The sequence below is a fragment of the Dermacentor albipictus genome, chromosome 1 (genome assembly GCF_038994185.2).
Source record: "Dermacentor albipictus isolate Rhodes 1998 colony chromosome 1, USDA_Dalb.pri_finalv2, whole genome shotgun sequence".
Lineage (NCBI taxonomy): Eukaryota > Metazoa > Arthropoda > Arachnida > Ixodida > Ixodidae > Dermacentor > Dermacentor albipictus.
Genome location: NC_091821.1, coordinates 319126648 through 319150217, shown reverse-complemented (window position 1 = coordinate 319150217; position 23570 = coordinate 319126648). Strand labels below are relative to the sequence as shown.

At 45.3% G+C, this 23570-nt stretch overlaps 1 protein-coding gene across 1 annotated transcript in view; it reads right to left on the bottom strand.

Moving 5' to 3' along the window:
• Positions 1 to 23570, bottom strand: part of LOC139054519 (uncharacterized) — a 485755-nt gene that overhangs the window by 46326 nt on the left and 415859 nt on the right. Inside the window, exon 2 of the mRNA XM_070531599.1 lies at positions 10874 to 11051. Coding sequence (XP_070387700.1) covers positions 10874 to 11051 — 178 coding nt within the window. The remainder of the gene's footprint in view (positions 1 to 10873; positions 11052 to 23570) is intronic.

Here is a 23570-nt window from a genome sequence, read left to right as displayed (position 1 = left end):
CACTCACTCACTCACTCACTCACTCACTCACTCACTCACTCACTCACTCACTCACTCACTCACTCACTCACTCACCCGTCTTCGGTCTCTCTCTCCCACACACACCAGTAAGACCAGCAATTGCGGTGGACCTCGACACGTTGGCCAGCCGGGAAAGTATCAAGTGCGACGTTGTCGAGGCCATACCCTTCACATCTCCTATATAAAGGTATTTCAGAGAACACTCAAAAATTTTTTAATGTTGCCTGCGGCAGATAGCACAACTCTCGTTCATGAGCTGGTCTACTCGAAGCGGCGGACAATACTTGCACAAAAAATAGAGCTGCGAAATCGACTAATTAATAAAAATTCATGAAGTCTTTAACTAATTACATTATAGCCCATATTGCAATTTACAAATTATAGGCATAGTGTTCGCAAGGCGGATCCACTTGGAACGAATTTTCAGAATGATGATACCAGTTTCGATATGTAAATTCCTGAACGTTGCGGAGAAATGCATTGGTGTTCCAGTTCATTTGTTAACAAAGCATCGTTTCATGTACTGAAGCACACAAGTAACTGGAACGCCGATGCATTTCTCCGCAAAGTTCGGGGATTTATATCTCGAAACTGGTGTCATCTTGTAAATTCGTTCCAAGTGGATCCGTCTTGCGAAATCCACTGCTAGAATTTGTAAATTGCAACATGGGTCGTAAGATGACTAGCTATAAGTTAATTAGTGAAGTCTTGTTAATTAGTCGACTTTGCATTTGATATTTTTTTTTTGCAAGTAGTGTCCGCCGCTTCGAGTAGACCGGCTCATAAACTAGAATTGAGCTATCTGCCACAGGCAACCTTTAAACAATTTAGCAAGTGTTCGCTGAAACACCCTGTATAGAATCCACTCAAGTGTGTTGGTGAGTCTGTAGTAATCGAAGTGGCCTCCTTTAGGTCGATGTTGCTGTAGATGGTGCTTAGATCAGCTTGGTTCACAGTGATCTCCAATATTCGATACCTTTCCAACCCTATGCTTCTGTCGGCACTGTTAGCCTTTCTAGGGTTTCACCGTTCCCCATTACGAAGTCAAGTTGTTCAAGGCAAGCACAACCTCAAGCGTGTAACAACGACCGTACAGATTACTATGCAACCGTTACGATAACTTCATCTACCTCTTCATCAATTTCATCTACCTCTGAAACCTCTCATTTCCGATGGCAGCATTAGAATTACCCCTTGCATCTACGAGGCAGCATATAAGAGGAACGCAAGGTTTTCATTGCTTTAGGTTCTTTTTTTATTATTCTCATGACGACGTCGCGCATGTAATACTCAGACACTGCCATCAAAATATTTTGGGAGTCACGCATGAATAGCCAGGCGCACGGCGTACGAACGCCTGCCCGGCTTACAGTCCGCGCAGCATTCGCGCCAGGTTTGCAGCTGCCATATGATGACCACTCCTTTCGCTCCACGCATCCCCGTCTCCGCTATTCCTGCTTCTGTGCCACTCTTCTCAGTTAGATAAACAACGCCGGACTCTCCAGTGTGCCTTGAATAGACTGGACGATAGACCATTCACATAAGCAAAGGTCTTGGGAGCCTGGCCTCACAGCTCATCAACCCAGAAAACCAATTGAGCTCTTCTGCAATACCTGAAGGCGACATACTTGAGCGCTCGACTTTAGATATGCTGCACCTGGCTCAGTGCATGTGAAAGTGCGGCTAAGGCTCGTGCCTTCTCTCTCTCGTTCTTTCACTCCCCCTTCCCCACGTGTAGGAGTGCAAACTGGACAAAGTCTGGTTAACTACCCAGCGTTTACTTCCTCCCTTCTCTCTTTCCTCGAATAAAGGATCGCCGAACGCACCATACAGCATTTGCCATTCCAAAAGCAACGGTCTTTTCCGGACTATAGATAAGCTCCTATGTATGTTCCTTACCGCACCGTTAAGTCACTGGCACATGTTACGCTGCACGCTGTGAAAGGACGAATGGGAGGGAAACAGCCATATAGGCTCCTTGGCTTTTTTTTTTCTCGCGTTAGGCTATTCGTTTCTTGCAATGCAAACCCTAATTTCTTTTTTCTATGTCTCCTGTTGTTTCTGAAAGGCCAACGGCTTCGCTGATCAATGCCGACAGTACGTTATTGAGGGTCGTCGTAGTGGAAGGCTCCAGGTTAGTTTTGAACACCCGAGGTTCCTCAACGTGCGCCACTCGAGCGCTTCTTACATTCCCGCTTCGGAATGCGACTGCCGCGACCAGAATCGAACCCGCGACCCCGTGCTCAGTAGCGCAACGCCATGGCCACTGAGTTAGCGCTGCGGGTCGTACAACTGATATCGCAGTAAAAAAAAATCCTTACGGCTGGGAGGCAGAATGTTTGAACTTGTATTAACACGCACGGAAAAGAAAACACAATGGCATAAAAATCTAAGAGGCCCAGAGACCGAAAGCCTTTCGATCGGAAGCGTTGAAGCCTTTGTGGCTGATGTACTACAGCTTGTCTTTCTTTTCTTTCCTTTTTTACTCACTTGGGGTGCTTCCTGAAAAAGAAAAGATAATAAGACATACTTATACACCTTTGGGCGCGTTAAATCATTTACCGCGCAAAGCAGTTAGCAGCACGACGACGACGACGACGACGACGGCGGCGGCGGGTGCTGGGCGGTAAGACGACAGGACATCAACTTGTTGCACAAATTTGTCCGAATAAATTTTAACGCAGTATTCTTTTTAGCCTGCTGATGCGAAGAACTTAAAGTGCGTTTTATACGTCCCAAAGCAACAACATAGCTATCAAATATCTGTTAGGGAGAGAGCTACAGATTAATTTTGGCTTCCTGGCATTCTTTAACTAGCTCCTTGAGCTTGGTACGCGATGGTTTTTGCATTAAGCTTCTGTAGGAATGAGGTCACCGCTGCCGGGAGACGAACCCGAGACTTCGTGCCTCCCTACAAAAATAAGTAGCAACTAAGTCACTGCGACAAGTGTGCCTCTTTCTTCATGCACGCGACATTCACCACAGCACATATGCGTCCACAGGCCTTGTTATTTCTGCTGCACAGAAAGACTTCGCGTAGTGCAATGCCTCATTTAGTCCGCGGTAATTTCTTTTCTTCTCTGGGTTTATCCTTGTACCACCATTCAGTCCTGCAATAAAACACACACACGCACGCAGGAGCAGAGAGAGAGAGAGAGAGAGAGAGAGAGAGAGAGAGAGAGAGAGAGAGAGAGAGAGAGAGAGAGAGCCCACTACTGCAACAGCAGCCATTTATCAAACGTCATGGAACCCTTTCTTCTAATTTAAACAGTAATTCATAACGTCCGAATTCTGCATCTGGCTGCAAAGCGCAAGCTTGGTCGAGTCGTTAGACACACAGCCGAACTTAATGTTCAACGTACAGCCTTTTTTTTTTTCTTTCTTTGCGGTCCTGCGAATCACGGGGAAATTCCCAGAAACAAGTCCCACTCGTCTCTCGGGTTATGTGGCTCACGTAAAATTCAATTACCGACTGATCGCGACAGCTGCTGAAAGTAATACAATTTTTTTTTTTGTGTGTGTGGTCACTTAGTTTGTTTCTGTTCACTTATTAACAATAACGGTGATTTCGGCGTGTGTTACACGCGCTGTTGGAAAGCAAGAAAGGAAGATGGGGTTCGCGAGAGCGAATTTTCGTGCGGTGCAATAAAACAGCCTCACGACGAGGCACCAACCGCACAATCCTCAAGTATTGAACAAGAGAGACGAAAAATGATTATGGCAAACCAATACACCCGATATTTCCAGAAAGCTTTAACATAGCAGAAAATGAAAAGTGTGTTTCACTGTTCGAGCAGGCATTTAGATACGCAGAGCACAATTTTGTCTTCCAAGTATACGGAATAAAAGTTGGCGGTCTTCAACGGCGCATGGCGGTGGCACTCTTTTTTCTTTCAAACTAGCAGTTGTCGCTTTAATGGCAACTTTCGACAATGTTCATTTAATAGCCCAGTTGTACTGTTATAATCGACGGTCCGAAAAACCCGAAAATAAAACTGGCGAGGCTAACTTTATTGATGGTCGGTGCCAGTGGATCATTACAGGCGACTACAAAAAGGACGTAAAAAAATCCAACGACAGGCAACACAGGCAAGAATGCGGAGTGTCCAAAGAGAAAGGAGAGAGAAATGAAAGCATGGAAACTAGCACTAAAGCATTCTCAGAGAATGCGTAGGATGTCGGCATCCCTTTCGCTATCCGCGGCTAATGCTTGTTGGTCTCCTATAGTGAAAGAAAAATGAACAAGCACAGTGAGGTCGGAAACTGGAAAAAAAGAAAGAAGAAAGAAATATAAAGGCGGAGGAAGCTTTTCCGCCCCTCTCGGCAGCCAACTCGGGCGAAAAGCTTGGTGGGAATCCGAGCGTAAAACTGTCGCCGAACGGGATGCGAAACGGCAGCAAGTAGGGAAAGATGCTTTCTTTCTTGCTTTTTAGTCCACGTCGTCTGTCGCGTTCACCCCTTGTTTTATTTTATTCGACGCAGTTACTTGTTTGTGCGATACAGACACAAAGAGATAGAAGCAAAGAGAGAGAGAGAGAGAGAGAGAGAGAGAGAGAGAGAGAGAGAGAGAGAGAGAGAGACCCCGACTCCTACGGTGCGCTCGTTGGTGGAGCAGATTTTCTATTATTGCGTTCCCCCGAACACTTTCGATGTTTCGGACGCTTACGTTGCCATCACCGAACAATGATTTCCGTTCGCGCTAGATCTTCGCCCATGCTGGCCTATTTAATTTCGTATCTATAAAGTCAAGCAAGAAGCTAAGCACAAGCTCAGGAAAAGAAAGCAAACGCAGCGCGACCGGGAGACGGGAGGCCCAGTGAAATTTCGACGCTTTCAGAAGAAAGTTAAATAGCGAAATGGGAATAATACTATACCTTTGACGGCGGCGAGTAGCCGAAAACAAACAAACAATAAGACGGACGATGCACGCCTGGTATTCCGAAACTGGCAATAGCGCTGGCAACTTGGATGCAAAGTCGCCATTTTTAGCGAGATATTGGTTATCTTAACGAACCTCCCCCCATTCCCCGATGCCTTGCGCGCAATGGAAAATGGCGCGATTTCTCCCCGGCTTCCTCCTTTGCGCGCGCGAGTTGAGGCCAACATCTGCGGCTATCTTTCACAAGCTTTTACTCGCATACAGTGCGCGGTCACGGTGCTATCGTACTTCGACTTTATACAGAACGTCACGGTGCAGACAATGCCGACAACGACGGCGTTAATGAGTCTAGCGTGTGCATATAATTTCTATAGCAATAGAAGAAAAAGAAGTTAGCAGCACTGGCTGGCAACGATGCTGACGCCAGATTCCTCACAGACTCCGCAATCTTTCAGGGAGTGGTACGCCAAGCCCACACCAGCAACCCCTCTCCCGTCACCGTATTTACCGCTGGTCATCCAAAAATGGAGAGTAACGATTGAATTCATGATATCTTCATATCTCGACATATAAGATAAAACAAAGGGTACAAGAGCTTGGTAGGCAATTTTGTCAAGGAAGGCAGTCATTAAAACCAAATAAAGCACAGCAACTCAACGCGTACATGCTCTGATAACTCTGATGTGCTTTCCTTGGGTTGACTGCAGGATCGGCGGCGAGGCAAGACATTTTTGCATATTCCCGACTTTTGCATATTTCTCCAGCCCAGTGTCGCCCCAAACATCTGCTCCACATAATTCCAAAGGCGCTAAACGCTGTGGCCTCGCTAGGCGAAGCGAAGAAGGAAACAAACAATGCGGCAATGGCATGACAGAGCACGGCGGCTCCAAATATCGACCGAGTGCAATCGTTTCTATCGCCAAAGTACGAGGTAAACGCGCCGACACATATAACGTTGTCTTCGATCACAAACCTCGCATTTCTAACGTGTTAAATCAGAACTCCCTGTTGCCGAATTTTTCGGAGCAAACTAGGCGGCGTATATGCATGCGAGTCAGTCTTTGAAGAGGGACATTTCGCGTCGTTAACTGTTACGTGTTTTTATGGCCGGGTCATTGGTTAACCGATGAGCCACGCGGGAGCCGCCAGCTGTGTTTGCCACTTCACAATGGCGTCGTGCAAGTTGCAGCCGCCTGGAGAACATGTTCTGTCTGCGGCTGAGCGCGGAGAAAACAAAACAGAAAAGAAAGAAAGAAAGAAAGAAAGAAAGAAAGAAAGAAAGAAAGAAAGAAAGAAAGAAAGAAAGAAAGAAAGAAAGAAAGAAAGGAAGGAAGAGAAAGAATGAAAGAAGGAAAGAAAGGAAGGGAGAAAGGAGCAGAAGGCGGAGAGCAGTACACAGGCAGCTGTGCACAAGGCCAGAAAAGGGCAATGAAAAGGCACCCGGCACCGAACACTGCCATTCCACTTATAGGCAGAAGATGGGCAAAGAACAATGGCAGATACACAGAAATGTACCACCCTAAATTCGCCTGCTTCAGACGTCTAGAGAGCTATTATGTCTAGGATATACAGACGCCATACAGGCAGCCACGAACGGGCGTGAACGGAGACACGGCGCAAAAGTGATAAAATAAAAGGACTCAATTAAACTCGGTCGCACTCCTCACCCTCTAAACAATTATTTTACGGCCTCGCTGGCAACTCGCCAACTCCTCCCACAATACAGGCCCGGCGTACAAGCCCTTATTGATCGCTCGGGGTGATACGGAAGGATTCCCTGGCTCCTGCGCCGATCTCATGCGCACGCGCTTTTCTCCGCCGCCCTACATTCCCCTCGTATTGATGCGCAGCAAACTCGTCAAGTATATCCGCGATATGGTTGCCACCTTCATAGCCCATAGGCCTTGCTCTGCTCTTTTTGAGACAACCTCTGGGGTGTGGCAATGGAATTGTAGAGGGTACCGAAGGAAGAAGGGTTCCCTCACACAGTTCCTAGCCACACGTCCTCACCCACCAGACGTTATAGCACTTCAAGAAGTACATTGCACTCCCACACTCACTGGATACAATGCATACACTGACAAGCATGACACCACCAAACAACCACTAGCTGCCACCCTTGTGTCCAAACAAATCACAGTGATCGAGCACACGCTCGACAGCTCCCACATTCCGCATGTGCTCTTAGAAATTGTACCTAGGAATCGATATGAAACCAGCTTGTTTTTACTTAATATCTACAGTGCACCCAAATCGCGACGAGACGACTTCGGGCAACTTTTTTCGGCCGCCAGTAAACAAGCCAAAAAATTGATTGTTCTGGGAGATTTCAATGCGTCCCACCCGGCCTGGGGGTACCAAACAGAAACACCAAAAGGCCGCCGTCTAGCCCACGCCATGAACCTTCATCAATTCACTCTGCTGACAGAACCTGACACACCTACCAGAACGGGCAACAGCGTAAGCAGGGATACCTGCCCTGACCTAACAATGGTCAAGGGGTTAACTCAATGCTCCAGGGACAACATAATGGAGACTCTGGGCAGTGACCACAGCATTCTAGCCACAGAAGTCCAACTGGTAGCCATACGCACCCCAGAACGTTCAATTAAAATAACCAACTGGGACACTTTCCGGCGCAACAGAACCAAATCTGAACAACACGACCCGCCATCTCTACGCGAGTGGACACAACAGCTACAAGCAGATTTTAAAGCAGCCACCAAGCAACTTACTGCAACAACGGAGACACCGGATGTGGACAGACATCTGCTCCATCTCTGGGAGGCTCGAAGAGGCCTGACCAAACGATGGAAGAGGCAGAGGCACAACCGTAGGCTGAAACAAAGAATCGCCCGGATCACAGCAGAAGCTGAAGAATACGCCACCAGCCTCACTAATAGCAATTGGCACAACCTCTGCGACCGCCTTAATGGCACACTAAGTAGTTCGAAAACGTGGTCCCTCCTCAGAGCATTACTCAACCCAACGCACACAAGAACGCACACAACGAACACAGTCCGCACTATCATCCACAAAGAACAAATGGATGATGACGCGCTCCTCCGAACACTGCAACAAAGATACATTGCTACAGGCCACCGACCAGAGTACAAAGACTATCCACACGAGGAAGAAACCCAATTGGACGGCGATATTACAGAGACAGAAGTGAGGGCAGCCCTACACGGCATAAGACGAAACACAGCGCCCGGAGCAGACGGCATTCACTATGCACTGCTACGCAACCTCGACGACCAGGCCATACGGCAACTCACTGTATACTACAACGACAATTGGAAAAACGGAACGCTTCCACAGGAATGGCGACACGCCGATATCACCTTAATTCCGAAACCCGGGAAACCGCTGTCCCTCCAAAATCTCAGACCCATTTCCCTAACTTCGTGTGTGGGCAAGCTCTTCGAGCACGTAGTTCTAAATCGCCTCCAGCCTCACCTCGAAGCGAACCAATTCTTTCCCAATACCTTATTCGGCTATCGTCCAGGTCTGTCTGCGCAGGACATACTCCTACAACTTAAGGAGGATGTTGTGGATAGTCCAAGTAAAGCTCAAACAAGAGCCATTCTGGCGTTGGACCTCAAAGGAGCCTTTGATAACGTCTCACATGACCTCATTCTAAACAACCTTGCATTCTCCCGATGCGGAAAGCGCATCTATGATTATGTCCGAGCCTTTTTATCGGACCGAACAGCCACCATCGGCCTAGGTGATATTCGGTCGGATATCATAAAACTTTCCGGCAGAGGGACTCCCCAGGGTTCGGTTCTCTCACCCACCCTGTTCAACGTGGCAATGGCAAAGCTACCACCACTCCTCGACAAACTTCCGAACGTGCAGCACGCCCTGTACGCCGATGATATTACAATCTGGGTGACCACAGGGTCAGACAGCGCCATTCAAGACGCACTACAGGAAGCCGTCAATATAGTTCAAGAGTATGCAACAGCCGGAGGACTCACATGCGCAGCTGAGAAGTCGGAGCTCCTGCTTGTATTTAAAAAACGGAACAGGACCGATATTCCACCAGCCATCACATTGCATCTCAGTGGCAACGTTATTCCAAGGGTAGACAGACTACGTGTACTTGGCCTTCACATACAACACAACGGGAAGGCCACACATACCCTACACGTGCTCCGCCAACAACTTACCCAAATAACGCACATGATAAAGCGCATTACAAACCGCCGACAAGGACTGAAAGAAAAAGACGTACTCCGAATTGTGCAAGCCCTCATAATCAGCCGATTAACCTACCACCTCCCCTATCATAATCTGACTCAGACTGAGATGCACCAGATGGACACCCTCCTCCGTACGGCACTAAAGGCAGCGCTCGGACTACCCCAACATGCGTCTACGCAGCTGCTACTACGACTGGGAGTGCACAACACCATCCGCGAACTAGTTGAAGGTCATCTGAACAGCCAATTGCAACGTCTGCAACGAACAATGCAAGGGTGCCACATTCTATCCCGGCTAGGATACCAAACACCGAGAGAACCACAACAGGCAAACCGCACACTTCTTCCGCTTAGCATTCGCAACAAAATTCACGTGGCCCCAATTCCCCGGAATATGCACCCTGACCGTCATAAAGGTCGACGAAAGGCAAGAGCACAAGCCCTGGCTCGCCTATTTGGCGATGACACATCAAACACTCCAGTCCTATACACCGACGTGGCCCGCTACCCACAGAAACGTGCCCTATGTCTAGTCGTACTGGATAGTGCAGACATTCTGAGAGCTTCGGCCACGCTCAACACTGTGGACAGTGGCACGGCGGAAGAGGCTGCTATTGCCCTAGCCATAGTACACGCTTCAACCATGCCGGCACCGGATGGACCTATCACAGTGGTCACTGATTCTCAGACCGCCTGTAGGACTTTGGCACAAGGGAGGGTGACACCCTACACACACCGCATCCTTACATCATTACACCCCACAGCGTTACACAGGGTGCGTATCGTCTGGACGCCTGGACACGCCTCTCTCCATGGTAATGAACGCGCTAATGCGGTAGCCCGAGAGCTCGCTAACCGGGCGCCATTGGAAGAGCTGTCCAACCCAGACGACGCACCGACAGAACCACTGAACTACACTGAAACTCTACAATATTACAGAGATACCAGGAGACACTTCCCTGCACCACATAATTCCCTTAATCGAGAAGATGCCGTTGCGTGGCGACAGCTTCAAACTAATTCATTTCCCTGCCTCTTTTATCTTCACCTCTTCCACCCCACACAATATCCCTCATACTGTCCCTATTGTGGAGCAAAGCCCACAATATATCATTGCCGTTGGGAGTGCCCACATCCTCCGGGCTACTCCCGTATTCCTTCACCTTCACCTTCCTCCTGGGAGACTGCGCTGACCAGCTCAGACCCGCAAGAGCAGCGACGGCTGATCCGGCGGGCACGCGGAGTGGCGCGGGCCAATGGGGCCCTGAACTAAGGGCTCCACCCTGCGAGGAAGTCGCCCAATCTGATGACAAATAAATGTTTTCTCTCTCTCTCTCTCTCTCTGGGGCTTCCTACCTTACAGGCTAGGCTGTCCGAAACACGCGGCTTGATTGGAGTTAGGCTGAAAGAGGTGCACGTGCCAGCTATAGACATTACCATTGGAGAACCCTTTGAGTATGGTCCACGGGCGGGTGAACAACGCGCATGTTCTGCTATGCATTTGATAGGGGGCTCAAGTGGGTTTACATAACTGCAGAATGCATTATGGCGACTCCAGGACGCTCTCGTTTGAGAGGTCTACAGCCGCAGCTAATTGCACAGGTCCGACTGATAAACTGATGAAGCACTGCCTTGAGTCAGCAGACAACTTTTTCTCCCACCGGCGTTATACCGCCGGCGGTATACCGGCATTCCGCCACGAATGCTGCGGAAATCATAGCGTGCGCCTACGAGCGGCGTCGTGTTCCTAAGCAAGTGAACTCACCAGCACGCCTCCTTCAAATCTTTGGGGTCCGAAGCGTTGAACGCCTTTTCAGTAACGCTCCTCCTGAAGACGTTACTGCACAGGTTTGTCTCCTGTATGGCTGTCTCCACGAAGCAGGTCTGCGCTGGCGGCGTGGGCGACAGCTTCGCGTCTTGCACCAGCGTCACTAGCGACCATGCTGCAAATGAAGAAAGGAAAACCGTAGCTGTAGACACGTTAAAGCCCCCGAACGAATAATAGAACTATGCGGTGCTCGTTAAATGTGAGTTCGACTTTATGCGTCGGCTTGTAAGCCAACATCGCCTGCAAGAGCCAGACTAAATTGCTCTTGAACGTGAAATGCTGAGGGCTCTGCTTTTCGATTGCACAACCTGACGCGAACTTATGAGTGCAAACCTTCACAAAGAGCACTACATGAACGTCTAGACAATGCTGCGGTCGAGCAGCCCACAATCTGACCTTAAATGAGGACGGATCGCCGATTACTTTTAGTCAACTTCAGAAGCTCCTTGATCACGTTCGAGACAACTTTGGGGCAAACTTGAATAATCTAGCCTTACTGGACGGCGAGCTTAAAGAATCTTTTACAGCACTTTACCTTACCATGCGTAAAATCCTTCCTAGTTGGTATATCTATCTGGAAATATAAGTGGGTACGCAGGTAGGGACCGTTAGGGTCTGTGCACGTCTTATACGTGCTTGTGTGGTCCCGTTCATTGGCGCTAGAAGACGGGCTTTTTAGGTACCAGGAACTGCATTACAACTCTGCAGTACAGTTGCATTACAGCTGCATTACAGCTGCATTACAACACCTGCATCAAAGAGGAACAGGCGAACATTATTACATAAATGCATTAAGCCATCATATCTTAATTATATGCTCATTTTATGCAAACAGAAGAAGCTGCCACCTTCTGAAGATAACAGATGTTTAACAAAATGACAAGGAACTACACGACTCCATACTTTTGGGAGCGAACTAGGTGCAGTGCCGATAGCCGCAGCGAGGCCGCTTTACTTCGGTTAAATCTTCACACAAGCACATCACAAGGTATCTATGCCATATTAAATATGTGACACCATACCACCATGTGTAGAGACATTCATTGGCATTCGCTACATCAAACGTTTCGGGCTCATGATTTATCATACAAGAAATTTGGATGCCCCTAACGGACAAATTGCTTAGTGGTGGCAGTGGTGGTGGGTTGCAGAAATAGGCGTGCTTAGCTCATGTGTTTTCCTACACGGCTACCAAAAGCGCATGGGCCCTCGGCATTCTTTGAAAGCGTCGTTCTGGAGTTGTGCGACCGGCCTTATAATATACTCACCCCACTGGCAACTTGCCGCAGAGTCCCACTATCATGACATCAAAGCGTCGTCATATTGTGCGAACGTTCCTTCATCATGCCCCGATGATGTCACCGTAGTGATAGAGTTCCCTACAAAAATTACTAAACAGCAATGTAGCACTAGTGTCTACGGCTTCGGAAAGTATTGAGGTTCAGACAGTACGGAAATTATTGGTACAGCACATGCATTTGCCTCAACTTCGACCTTCTGGCTTCAAACGACACTGTGATTTAGCAAATTGATCGTTTTCAAAAAGATATTGCGTTATGAATGCAACAATTCGCCATAGTTATGAATGTGCGCTGAAGCGTAATGCCCATGCTTACATAAGAAACTGACGTCTTCGAAATTTTCAGATGTACAAAGCGCAGTATATACACCCACAAAAACGTGTCAGGCCACAAGCACGAAGATGAGGCAAATCGAGGTAACATACAACTCATAATTCTTATAGTGCATGACGGATCGCAGTGCCAGATGTCTTTCTAGGATTTTGTGCGTGAGTGCGTGCGTGCGTGCGTGTGTGTGTGTGTGTGTGTGTGTGTGCGTGCGTGCGTGCGTGTGTGTGGGGGGGGGGGGTGCGAGCTCTATGCTGTAGACGACGTATAGCTGCCACGCGTGGCCTGCGTTTCACGCAACAAAGACACGGCGCAACTGCAGCCCACGCCTGTTCCCGTTTAAGGCGATGTTACTGGCTAACTCTAACCGTATCGTCCATGGATTTACCGAGGAACAACGCCGGCAAAACATTGGACGAACGCTGCCTCTTCAGCCAGGAGTCATGAGCTTTATTTCCGTTCATCTTTTGTCGATCTTTCGCTCGCCAGTACGCACGGCGTAACGTGAGACGCCTCGCCTGCATCGGCCGCACGGGCCAGCAGAGTGCGCCCGAATGTCTTTCATCGCGGTTGCAGTCACGGTGCAGTGCGCGATGGACCGCTATCGCAGTGCTCAGCTTGACATTTACCGCCGCCTCGGTGAGGAAATACGTGCGCACAGAGAATATTCTCCCGACAGGCAGTCCATCAGGTAATCGATTCTCCTAATGCGTGCACTGTCCGTTATATACCGGCACATGAAAATGCTGAAGATACTGCGCGCGACCTACTTATGGACATTGACTTCACGAAGGAGGCGATGTCACACGAAAACAACAACAACAACAAAAAAAAAATAACGTTAGCCGGAACTGACGAGCACGACACGAACAGCTGATATAGTGGAGATCAGTACTGTGGTATAAAGGGAGCACGTACGGTTACGTGAACTTGGCACGGCATCGGAATCCTTGAAACATACGCACGTCGTTAACGGTGTTTCTTTTCTGTTCTGGCTTGCTTTCTCAATATTTAGCCCTCCTTCCCATTGAGCGGCAAGTTATTGTACTCCGAGACGATCGATACGTCGGATCGATATAGAGCCATAAAGAATGGTCTAGCATGCTTGAGCATCACTCACAACGTGATATTCAAGCGAAACGGGCTGCGCATTTACTTGCGCTTTAAACGCAGAAAGCCGCCAGAAATGCCATGTTGGACGGCAAGGTCAGATGCAAAACACTGCATCATCCAATTACATGATTCCAACGTACAAACAACAATAAATACGTTTTACATATTATTGAAAAACTTAAAGGTCAGCTTATAGAAAGTTTGTCTCAACAATAACCAAGTGCGTCACTTCATCCACAACGTCTGTGCTGTGCCATAGAAGTTATGCCTCTCCTATAGGAATCCCTGGTTAACATCAATAATACTTAATAGAGTAAGTAAAATGGATAACTTATATTAAAAATTAGAAGGAAACCATTTAATTGGCGCTTAAAAGATCGCTACAAACAATATTGTAACACCTTGAATGCACCGATGAAGAATGCGAAGAAAAGGTATTACCAAAATGAAATTACTCGTTCTGGTTCTGACCTGAAAAAGAAACAGTAGCTTTTTATCAATTCCTTTTTCAATAAACCTATAAGTCCTATTATAACTAATATTACTCATGAAGGATCCATTATCTCTAACCCAGCCGACATCGCTAACGCATTCAGTGAATACTTCTCTGCCACTATTCCTGTTCAATCTCCTCCCACAGACAAACTTCGTCATGGTGGTCATTCATTTTTTGGTTTCCCCCACAACTCCGGAAAAGGTAAGGAGTATAATAATAGACCTAAAGTGCTCTAGTGCTGGTGTAGACAAAATTCATGCTAATCACACAAAACTGGTTGCTGATATCATTGCGAATGTGCTCGCCTTCATAATCAATCTAATTTTTCAAACAGGTATATTTGCCAGCACGTTAAAAGCAAGTATCGTAATACCGGTACTTAAAATAGGTGATAAATCACTAATTTAGAATTCCAGACCAATATCTGTTCTTCCATTTCTTAGTAAAGTTATTGAAAAACTAATCCACAATCGTCAGCCTAAATACCTCGAAAAATTGAACTTTTTGCAGCGTAAACAATTTGGATTCCCTCACGGGTATTCAACTAACCTTGATCTTGTTTACTTGCATGATAACTGCAAAATCGAAATTGACAAAGGTAACTTCGTTAGTTCTGTTGTTTTAAACTTCGCTAAAGCTTTTGCTACAATTAATCAAGCTATTTTATTCTCTACACTTGTCTCTTACGGCATTGAATGAACCCTTTTAAATCTCTTTCAAGGTTACCTATCTATCGTGAGCAATTAATATTCATTTCTGGCATTTCTTCTAACAAAATAGTAATTAACATCGGGGTATCACAAGGCTCAATTCATGATGCGCCTTCATTTTTGTTATAAACGATCTAGCTAAATGGCTAACTTTACCAACAAATGCATCCTATATGCCTATGACACTCCTCGTTTATATACGGGTAACTGCTTAAAAGATCCTATAACGACCCGTAATGCTGATCTTATAAATATATGTACTTGGTGTGCTAAAAACAAACTAATTAAACTTTCCGAAACCAAGTTCATAATTTTCAGTTCTAGACGCAATAATGATTCGCAAGTTTTGCCAATTTTTATTGAGTTGCATGTTATTTATCCCTCCAACCATTGTTCATTCCTTAGTGTCAAACTTGACTCACGCTTGAAATTTACCTTGCACATCCATGAACTACAAAGAAACTTCATACTGGATTAGAATTCTACGCAAAGCTAGGTGTTATTTTGATTTACATTACGCATTCACTCATAGCCATCTAAACTATTGCATAACTTCCTGGGGTCCAACCTATCACTTTCATCTTTCATCCTCCCAACATGTTCACAATCAAGCTATTCGTTGTATTACCGATCGTAATCACCGATCGCATGTTACAGAACTGTACCGCGATCTAAACATAATCTGCATTACGAATCTTGTGAAATTCAATGTTTGCGTTTTTGCATATCGAGCAATTAAAGACCATTACCTTCTAAAATTTGTTTTCATGCAATCACTTACTAAAAGAAGTTATACACGTTTTTCTCTAAATAACTTTCTACTTCCAAAAGTGCGTACAAAGTATGGACCCAAAGAGTTGGTTTTGCTTTGATTAAGTCGCGGAATTCTTTGCCGTATAATATTAAAGCTGCTGTTTCCGTGGTCATCATTTAAAGGTTTGCTTCGTGATTTTGTTCCTAACCAGTAACACAATTTCACAAATGAAATAACATGTCCTTTATCGTTTTTTTGCTGAGTAATGACTATGTATTCATTGATTGCAATTGTTTAATCACTGAAATTATTGTACTTGCTTAATTATTTTATTAATAATTGTGTTACTGTGCGTATTTTATTGTAACTGTTTTTATTACTCTTTCTTGCTTTTTAATAGTTTCCATTTAACATGTCATAGGAGGTTCTCCTACAGTATTTTCACTATGGGACCTCTTTCCGTACAATATTATACCGAACTTTGTATGTGCTTTTTATGAGAATAAACTTCATACTTCGACGCTTCAAACTTCAAACGTGGGAAAACGAGTATTGGATCGAGAACACCTCTCGCCTAATTTCTCACACTTTGAATATCACGGAGAACAGTTTTTTTTTCTTTAACTATAAGCTGCAATGCATGCTTAGTGTTTGTTTATAATGAAGTGATGTACATGTATTGTGCTATATTCTGTATACCATTTGTCCCACGTAACTTTTGCCAAAAGTTAAAGATATACAAGTGCTATGTAGCTGTAAAGAATGTTGATTGCTGTCGCTTAAAGTAAGAGTATTTAACCTTAACTATATCATTAGTTATCAAGTAATCAACTTCTCAAATATTGTATTCAGGTCAAAAGCGTCAATAAGAAAATTGTAACCTATCCTCAAAAATTTCCGATCCAACTTTCTGTTGACTATTAAATTGCGCGGCACTGTTTCTTGTTTCGCAGGCTTTCCTTCAGGCTTGAAAAAAAAAAAAAAACTTTAATGTAGCACGTAATGAGAAACAGAGAGTTGGGTCGGGAATATTGCAGGACGGCATGCAATGTTCTAGCTGACAATATCGTTCTGAATATAATTGAGAATTTTTTAAATTAATAATAACTAATTCTGTAATTAGGAAAAATACGAGATAATAGTCTGACATGCTCCCAGCTATACGACAAACACCATTACTTTGGTTTTATCCAGTTCGTGGCACTTGCATACATTTAAATCTTGGCACAAGCTACGCGGGACACGTGGTATATTTCGTCACATGAACATGGATTCTTGGAGTTTTGTCAGTTCATCATGGTGTATTCGTGATTTGTTTTAAAGGCACTATAGGTAAACAGTTCTGTTATGTTGGTACAGCGTGCCTGCAACTCTAGTCCCAGGCTCCGTCAGGCGTTGCTACCTTTTGTCTTCCCTTCCTCTACACTTGTAATGAATTATATATATATATATATATATATATATATATATATATATATATATATATATATATATATATATATATATATATATATATATATATATATATAGTACTCAAATCAAATAAAACAAATTGAATGTAGTGGTTTCTCCCGCCTGCCCGGTTATTGGAAGGAAGGCTATAACAAAAACAAATCAAAGATTGAATGTTGACTCGATGAAGAAACCAGGTTAACTCTTCCGTTTAAGCTACTAGCCCGCTAACGCAAAAGTTTAGCAGCGAGGTTTTCTCATTCCGCGATTTATTTGGCTTCATACCATGTTTAAGTTGCAGCCCTTAGTCAGGAATAAATCAAGAAACATAATCTGCACAGAGTGCAGCGTGTTTCCCGCGGTTTCTTTCCCACAAAAAAATTGCATTTATAGTCCGACATTACAGCAGACGACGTGCAGTGATTTATTCTGGCCGACGTACTGCATACAAATATGGCATTAAACCAAATACAGCGCGAAATTCTGCCTCTGAGCAGAATATGAATTCTAACCAGCCAGCGGTTTTAAAGGAAGAACCAGGTCGTCTCTGGTACCATCACCCACATGTACACATCATTTCGTAGGTATACAATGCGGCCCACTGTCGAAGACCCCACATGAATGTGCAGCTCTCACTTTGCTCGTGCTATAGCTACAAGTGCCGGCTAGAGCAATGTCAATGCAGTAAGCAAATCTGCTGAAGAATGCCACCATCCGCAAGTTATTTGCTGCAAAGACATGCGATCATGTACCATTGCAAGAGGTGCAAATTTGCACACATTCTACATACATGTGTTCCCTTTAACGGTGGACCGCATTGTACACGATAGCGCCAAACAGTTATTTGTTGCGAGCTAATAAAAGCAAAGCTGAGTGCATGCACAGCACTGCCGACTCACGTTACGCTGCACAAATGCGGCCACAGGACCGCAGTTAGCAGGTTAAGGCGAAATATTTTAGGAATGATGCGAGATCCACGAACTATCAAACGACACGCGTCGACGAACATCAGTGCATAAGAGGTCTAGCGGCGTCATTGGCAAGCGTCACCAAAAGAAAAGACTCCATAAAATCAAGGCTACGTACTTTCTTAAAGGCGTATGGCATAACGCCGAATGCGAACTAACTGCCCAAGTTAAGGAAGCGCCGACCGCCTTTGCAGCTCTGCTATGGAAAAACTAACGTGCGAATAATGCGCAGCTTTATGCAAAAAAAGTGAGGCGTCTCTGAAACTACTGCACGCACGTTCGTGCTACTCGCCAGTCGCCACAGCTATAAAACACCCTGTTATTATTATTTTTTTTCAGCGCCCGCTATCACATACTATGCAATGCAGCTCTTGAGGTATGAAGAAAGGCGCGTTCGTAAAGTTCACCTGTAAAAATACGCCCTCTCACACGTTGTGTTGTTTTGCTCGTCAATGATTGTTTGAATTCTGGTGACACGGGTGGCTTCGTCGTTTCTCAACGTCTTCAGTCAAAAGTAGTGAGTTACGACCACCAAATAATTGTTTAATTTAGCAATTCTCATGCGGCTACACTAGCCGGCGCGTTTGGCCTCTCACGATGCAACCAGCACTCTACGCCCAAAGCTTTCGTCGGCCTCCAAAGAAACGATGTTCGTGCCGCCGTGCGATTTCGACATCCACACGGTTGACCTTTTGCTGCGCCGCTTTTCGCGCTGAAAGCTCGAAACGCCCATCGAGTCGAATAGCGGGGCATCTAAAGATACAATAGCAGGCCACCAAAACAAACATTGCGCCTTCGAGAACAAAAACGACATCACTTCTGTTTTTAACGGATACGGCGCCGCAGTATTTTTTCTTCCGGTGGAAGTGTTCCTTTGTCACACAGACGGCGCTAAGCTCCATGAACCACTGATGAATCGCCATGTTTTGAACGTGTGGGGTTATCGAAGCTTCCGTACCAAGTAGCTTGGCAGTGACGTTGAGAAACACAGTAGCAGAAACTGTAGATCAGGACACTAACTCTATAGAGTGAACCTGTGCACAGAAAACAGGTTACCCTCACAGCACAACAATCGCTCCGAGCACAGTCGGCGATCGCCAAAAATCTCATCTGCGGGTCAAGTGCCTTGGCTTTTAAACATGACTCGCCGAGATCTCCATGGTAATCGCTGGTGCCCGCGTGGCTTCCAGAAACTACCACGCAATTCGTGTTGCGCATACAATATGATTATAAAAAGTTCGGCGAGAACATACACAACAGATAGAATCAACGATAATATTCGAGTAAGCTTAAAATCATGCAGGCGTGTCTTGCACTCAGCGATAACCTTAAGTTGTCAGCGGGTGAAGTGCAGTCCCCGTCAAAAGGATATATAAATACACGTGTTAATATGAATACGGGCAAAAGAACTTGCTTGCTCTCAAAGACAAAGTGTTATAGTATTCGAAAACAGCAAACACCGCGAAAGCGTTTCGATACTTCCTGAAAGACACTGGTCACATGATATATTTTAATTAGGTTGTATGTTGCGTCTTATAGTGCGTTTTGTGCATGTTGTCCGTGACGCGCAGTATGAGCACTTCATTTTATTTCTCGTCATTCCCATCTGGACTAGCACGCTGGGCGTAACTCAAGGCAAACTTCTTCAGGATTCATTAAAGAGCCTCTCTCTCTTTCTCTCACACACAGACACTTTCTTTATCGCGAACAGCAAGATTTACGCAGCTAACCAAAAAGAAAAGCAAAGAGAGATCAATGCCTAGTGGCACAGCTGCTCCAACCAGTACGAAACTGCGCGAAGAAATATATCCGCTGACGAGTCTAATCACAAGCAGTGGAGGACAGAGGGCTGTGTGATCACTTCATGCGCTTTCGAACATAGCCAAGCCGCGATAGAGAAAAGGTTTTTTTAGCTGCGGAGCAGGAACCATGCGGCGCAAGCGAAGCGGTCCCGAACGGCGCATCCTCAACGGCGTGCAAAGCTGCGGATGCTGCGGACATATGGGTTGACCTCGTCGCCTCTCTCATTGTCGCCTTCACCCACGTCCCTTACCAGCTCTCTAACACGTCCTTCGCTCTCTCTCTCTCCATCTTTCGCCCATTATCTCGGCTCTTCTGGCTGGAGCTCGAATGCACAGGGGTGCCGTTCTTGGAATGACCACCATTCCGAGCCAGAGGAGAAGGCGCCGGAAGCAATCAGTGGACCGCCGTCCCTTCCGGCAAACTGCAGAGTGTCCACTCGCAGGGCAAGATCTTCATATCCCATACCCAATCGGCGCAAATGGAACGTATTTTTGACAAAATGGACACCGACGGGGCTTTCGGGTATAGGCAGCTCTTCAAATTTATCTATTCTCGGGGTCGCGAACTGTAACTTGTGTAGGTTCTCATAGCTTGCATATGGAGGTAACATGTAGACCATGCATATCTCTCATACAAGTATTACTGGGGGAAGCCTAGTCTGGCTAGAATAGCCGTTGAAGTATCTGTCATATCTTCTCATGACGCTCAACGATCTGGCACAAGTTCGCATGCACAATAATACTAAACACATCTCGACGAAACGATGCGCTGAAGGACACGACGATCTCCTTAAAGCTTACGCGAGTCATTTCAACAGAACTTTATAGCATCACAACGACGTGCACGTTTTGGTACAGGAATGAATACACGATGCTCGGTTTTATCACTCTGCCTGATGTTTAGCAGAAATCTCCGGCGAAGACAGTGCTGCGCCGAGCTAAGCGCCATCACGAAGGTACCAAAAGGTGAGCGGTCAGCTAGAAGGCATGGGTGCGGATTTTTTTCTGCGAGTTTCAAAGATCAGAAAATTTGCAGCTTCATTCCATAATGGCCAAAAACACCATATCTCTCATAATTATATATGGCAACAAAATATGCAACTCCAAAGAAATCTATTCAAGTAAGCACCATAATCGCTGGCAACGAGCTATAAAAAGCTCTGCGCAAGTGGTCTTTAGAACAAGGCACTTCATCAGAAATGTCACACACTCTGACACTTGGTTATCCGCGTTTATTTTTTGCCATTTGCTCTTCAGAACAGATCATTTACTATTAGAGCGGGGTGTCAAAGAACTGGCACACAGCGAACTCAGCTTTTTATCGTGCCATCAGAACTTGGTGAACGCTATCTACGTGCTTATACCAAGCTTCGAGCGCCTATACCATCATCGTGCTTTGTTTAGTTCTACCAGCAGTTCAGGAGCATGCTGCTTCAACCTGCTTGCATACAGCGAACCAAGCCTCATTTTCTTTCTAAACACAGCCCACACAACCACGATATTTGCAGCACTACAGACAACGGCGGATTCAACGAAAGGCAGGACGTAACTACCTGTTTTACAAGAGTTCGCAAAATTTCGTTATGCAGTGGACGCGGCGCTCTATGCGAATGTTTTTCTACCATTTCTCATGGTTGCGTAAAGTGATTTCTTGAAAAAGTTTCCGAATATATTTCTAAACGATAATTACACGTAACACGTATTAACTTTCTCGAGAATCGAAAAGAAAAAGAAAGGGGGGGGGATATGAGCAAAATTGTGAGAGTGAAGCGATGCGCCTGTTTCTTTTTCCAGCGGTTACAGGAACATTTATCTTGCGTTTCTGTCTTACGATAAACACGCATACATTTGAATTCTCGATTTAGGATAACTTCATGAAATCGGTTTCCGATGTATCAAAATATAGCGCTTATTGAACGAAATTTCGTGCATCATGTGCTTCGTTATCAGCGGGTTCGACAACTCTTTCGTGCGCACGAATGCTCCATATGCTGAATCGTGACTAAGATTTATAAGCCCAGCAGAAACAATTCTCAAGAAGACGCAAGAGCAGAAGAGTCGAGTTAGGAAAGCGAATGGCTTCCTTTCGAACACAATGTGACAAGTATTCGTAACGCTCTTATGCAAATTATCACGCCAGAAAAGAGTAGCCATTGGGGCCTACAGGGGCAACCATCTCCTCAAACACAGTTTAAGAAAAAAGAGAAAATAAAGTAAAACTGGCCGCAAACATCTACAGCATGAACGACATAGTCGCTGTGCCAGTATCCCTCACAATACCATTACTTAGAAAAAAAATAGAGCAAACTAGCCTCAGCAAAATATCACACAAGCAACTAAAAATCTTGTGAAGGCTTTTTAAAAGAGTATTATGTTTTGTTTCTAAGCTGCCTCTATATTGTAGAGCGTTGATTTCCTGCTATCGAGGTTAAAGGAACGCACTGGAAAGACTGGGAGCTCTAAAACAAAACCTTCAGCCGTTTCGCAAACCTTGTTGTTTCTTCGCAAGTGCCCTTAGCCTTTGACCGGCCACCTTCGCTAATAAGATTTCAGCACAACGGCTGATGGCCATCTACCCTTATTATAAGTTTTAGCGTAAGAGCTATTTTTGTTAATACGGGCCCTGATATACACGGAGTCCCGGCTAAATTTAGCCTAAAAATATGGGAATGCCCCGTAGCTGGACAGAACAAACGTAATGTTGTTCGCCGTCGCTTGTAGATATTCAAATTATCTTATTATTTCGCCTAATTACATAATTATTCTAATTTAATTAATCAACTTCTCAAATATTATAATTAGATGAAAAGTGTCAATGAGAAAATTGTTGAGCAGCATGAAAAACTCCTGATACAGCTTTTTGTTGCTCAACACATGCTACATAAAGGTGTTTACGATTGTGAAAGAAGCCCGCGAACGCATACAAGGTGCCTCGATCAGGCAGTTGGGCGTAATTTTGACTGCATTTGCGGGCTACTTTCACGCTCGGAAAAACACTATTATGAAGCACGTATTGAGCAACAAAAGCTGTATCGGGAGTTTTTCATGTCACTCTACAGTTTTCTCAATGACATTTTCTAATCTAATTATAATATCTGAGAAGTTGATTAGTTAATAAGGACTAATTTTCTAATTAGGCGGAATGAAGAAAATAATTCGAGCATCTCCAAGCGATGGCAAACAACATTACATTTGTTCTGTCCAGCTACGTGGAATTTGCATATATTTAAACCTTGGTGCATGATAGTTGTGGTACACCCTGTATATACAATTTGAAAAGCCCGCGAACATGAAACTACCGAAGCTAGGACTGTCGCAAGGCTGCACTAAAATAACACATGATGGACGCTTTCCTGAGGAAGCATGCATGCTCTTCATCAATGTCACAGCGCGGCGAAACCAAGAAGCGTATTTTTGACAAGCGAATGAGTTCATCCTGCGCCAATCCCCAAAATCCTTCCCTCATTAGGAGCTTTTCCTGTAAGCACTGCGAGCTGTGATCGAATAAACTAAAAGTACATATTTCACGAAACACATAATGTACAGTACGGCTCACGCACACTGCAGGGACGGTGTAACAGGTCAATGTGCACTGAAATGAGTGAACGAAGGACAAGGTATATATACGCGCTTGACACGGCTCTGCAACCTGACCTCACTTTGCACGAAGTGCGTGATTAAAAGCAGGGCGAGAACGAAAATACCGCACGG